The following is a 2801-nucleotide window of genomic DNA, read 5'->3' as shown; positions in this document are numbered from 1 at the left end:
TATATATATATTGGGCCAGGGGCCCGATCTGAGGATGTTAAAAAATCCGAGGATGGGTAAACTCTTTCACGAGGAACCATGTTAGTAAGTGAAGAGGTAAAATCTGGTTAAGGTCGTCCAAAAGGGTGATCCGAGGAAGAATCTCTCCTTGGCTAAGCAGAGTCGAGGTCAAAGGATGTGGTCTGCCATCAAGAGTAACATTCTGGATCGTTCCATGAGTGAGGATAAGTATCAAGAAGGAACAGGACAAAGAATGGTCATGAAATATCTCAAGGGAAAGTGGCTACCATTGCATTAAATGCTCCGCAGCTAACTCTCTGGCCGCATTGATGAGGAAGTGATACCTAAACAGTAATTTCAACCTTACAATTACTACCTAAAAACTTTAGGAAGGTGCTGATGGGACAAGGATGAAGACCTACAATCTGATCTGCACTTGGAAGGTGGAGGGGAAAGGGGAAGATAGTATAAAATGAAAAAGAGACTCTAAGAGAAAGTGATCGAAAAACTAAGAGAAATACATTGTAGACATCAAGAACTGACTTTGTAATCAAACTTGAAAGAAATATATAAGAACTGATCTCCTCAGACTATGCCGAAGACGATTTTCTTTAGCTTAAATCAATTTATCTTCCTTTTCTTGTCACCTGAATCCATTATTCTTGTTGTTTAACTCGTTAAAGCCCAATTTTCCAACCAACTCTCGTTAAATGCTCTGCAGACATTGGGCTTTTTGGGCCTAAGTTTATTCATCACTTGGGCTAGGGACACAAATTGCATCCTTACAATTGGCGCTGTCTGTGGGAAATTCTGGTGTTGTAGTGAGTTTAACGTCCAATTATGATAGGTTTAGGGTCCCTACCAGGTAGAATTTATGGGGTCTCAGCATCAAGATCACTTTTGTGATCTTGAGCAAAGAAGGGACCGGGAGGGAAGTGTGCATACTACCCATACTACTAGGAGCCAGTCTCAGGGTAGGAGTTGCGTCTCACATGAGAAAAATGCTAAGAATATGCAACTAGAGATTGATCGCTTAAGGAGGAAGTTGCACCACGAACGGAGAAGGCAAACTCCCTCCATTTATGATTTCTCTTCTGACGGTGAAGAGGATGGTAGTTATAGACACAAATCAAGGACTCCTTCAAGTGAGTCTTTCTTGTATGATGAGGATTACCATCATGAGTGCAGAAATAGAAATTCATCTTCCAAAGGCTTGGGGAATGATGCTATGAGTAGAGCACTTAGCCAAATTTCCAGGTTACCCTTCAAGCATAGAATCGAGGGAGGGAGACTTCCTCGACGGTTCAACTAGCCCACGTTCACCATGTATAATGGTCAAACAGATCTTGTGGGAGCACGGAGCCACTTCAACCAGAGAATGTATGTGCACTCAAAGAATGAAGCTTTGATGTGCAAGGTTTTCCCCTCCAGTTTAGGGCCTGTGGCCATGAGATGGTTTGATGGCCTAGGAGCAGGTTCCATTGGTTCCTTCAGGAAGCTCACCCAGGCTATTGGATCTTGTTTTATCACGTGCAGTAGAGTTCCTTGGCCCTTAGACTCTTTATTGTCCATGTCCATGCGAAAGGGAGAGACCCTGAAAACATACTCGGACAGATATTGGGAGATGTTTAATGAGATTGATGGGGATTTTGATTACGTGGCAATAAGGACCTTCAAGGTTGACCTATCCACCGAGCATGATTTGAGAAAATCCTTGACCAAGAAGTCGGTAAGGAGTGTGCGTTGACTCATAGAACGCATTGATGAGTATAAGAGGGTTGAGGAAGACCAACAACAAGGCAAAGGGAAGGATAAGATTATCCCTCAAGAGATGAGGGATTTTAGGTCGAACCGCTACAACAATAATAGACCCAAAAGGGATTTTGTTAGGCAGTTTGGGTCTACGGCTCCTCAAGTGGTTAACACTGTGTTTCGAAAACCAGTGCATCAAGTTTTGGAGAAAATCAAGAATGAGCCATACTTCAAATGGCCGAACAAGATGGGAAGAAACCCATTGAGGCGCAACTAGAGCCTTCATTACCAATACCACCAGGAGCGAGGGCATACTACCGAGGACTACAAAACTTTGTGGAACCATCTGGAGCAACGGTTAGAGAGGGAAGGTTACAGTAGTTTTTGTATCGGCCCAACGGGTAAGGAGACCAATCAAGGTTAGGGGCTCAAGGAATGCTTCTTCAAGGCCCCTACTAGGCACAATCAATGTCATCTTTGCTACACTTGGGAGAACTAGTTCTCATCCTTCCAGGGTGATGTCTGTAGCTCGGCTACCAACCGAGGACTCTAATTTCGAGCCGAAAAAGGCTAGATTAAAGATTCAACCGACGTTGAGTTTTTCAGACGAGGACAAGATTAGAACCATTCAACCACACGACGATACTTTTGTGGTCACCCTCAAAATAGGAGGTATGATGTGAAGAGGGTGATGGTGGACCAGGGCAATAGTGCAGAGATTATGTACCCTAACTTATACAGAGGACTAAACTTAAAGCCCAATGATTTGACAGCTTATGATTCACCTTTGGTGAGTTTTAATGAGAAAGTTGTCATCCCAAAGGGTCAGATTAGATCTCCCTACACGACCATTGTGGCTAGACCCTAGCTTCATACCTAGGGGCTATTTCTTCCAGGAAGTCTCCCTCCCTCGATTCTATGCTTGAAGGGTAACCTGGAAATTTGGCTAAGTGCTCTACTCATAGCATCATTCCCCAAGCCTTTGGAAGATGAATTTCTATTTCTGCACTCATGATGGTAATCCTCATCATACAAGAAAGACTCACTTG

The 2801-nt window shown here is 43.5% G+C and overlaps 1 protein-coding gene across 1 annotated transcript; it reads left to right on the top strand.

The window, feature by feature from the left end:
• Positions 1-1324: 1324 nt before the first annotated feature.
• Positions 1325-2029, top strand: LOC136068792 (uncharacterized). Its single transcript, XM_065776461.1, has 2 exons — positions 1325-1729; positions 1775-2029. The coding sequence occupies exons 1-2, from the start codon at positions 1325-1327 to the stop codon at positions 2027-2029; spliced, it is 660 nt and encodes a 219-aa protein (XP_065632533.1).
• The last annotated feature ends 772 nt before the right edge of the window (positions 2030-2801 follow it).

The sequence above is a fragment of the Quercus suber genome, unplaced genomic scaffold, assembly GCF_002906115.3.
Source record: "Quercus suber isolate HL8 unplaced genomic scaffold, Cork oak 2.0 scaffold_9, whole genome shotgun sequence".
NCBI classification, from domain to species: Eukaryota; Viridiplantae; Streptophyta; class Magnoliopsida; order Fagales; family Fagaceae; genus Quercus; species Quercus suber.
This window is presented reverse-complemented; position numbering and strand designations above follow the sequence as displayed.

Bases quoted from the DNA above. Each gene is read 5' to 3' on its own strand.
- LOC136068792 (XM_065776461.1), top strand. From the start codon at position 1,325: ATGTATAATGGTCAAACAGATCTTGTGGGAGCACGGAGCCACTTCAAC. The intron at 1,730-1,774 runs GTAAGGAGTGTG...GATGAGTATAAG, and splicing joins AATCCTTGACCAAGAAGTCG to AGGGTTGAGGAAGACCAACA.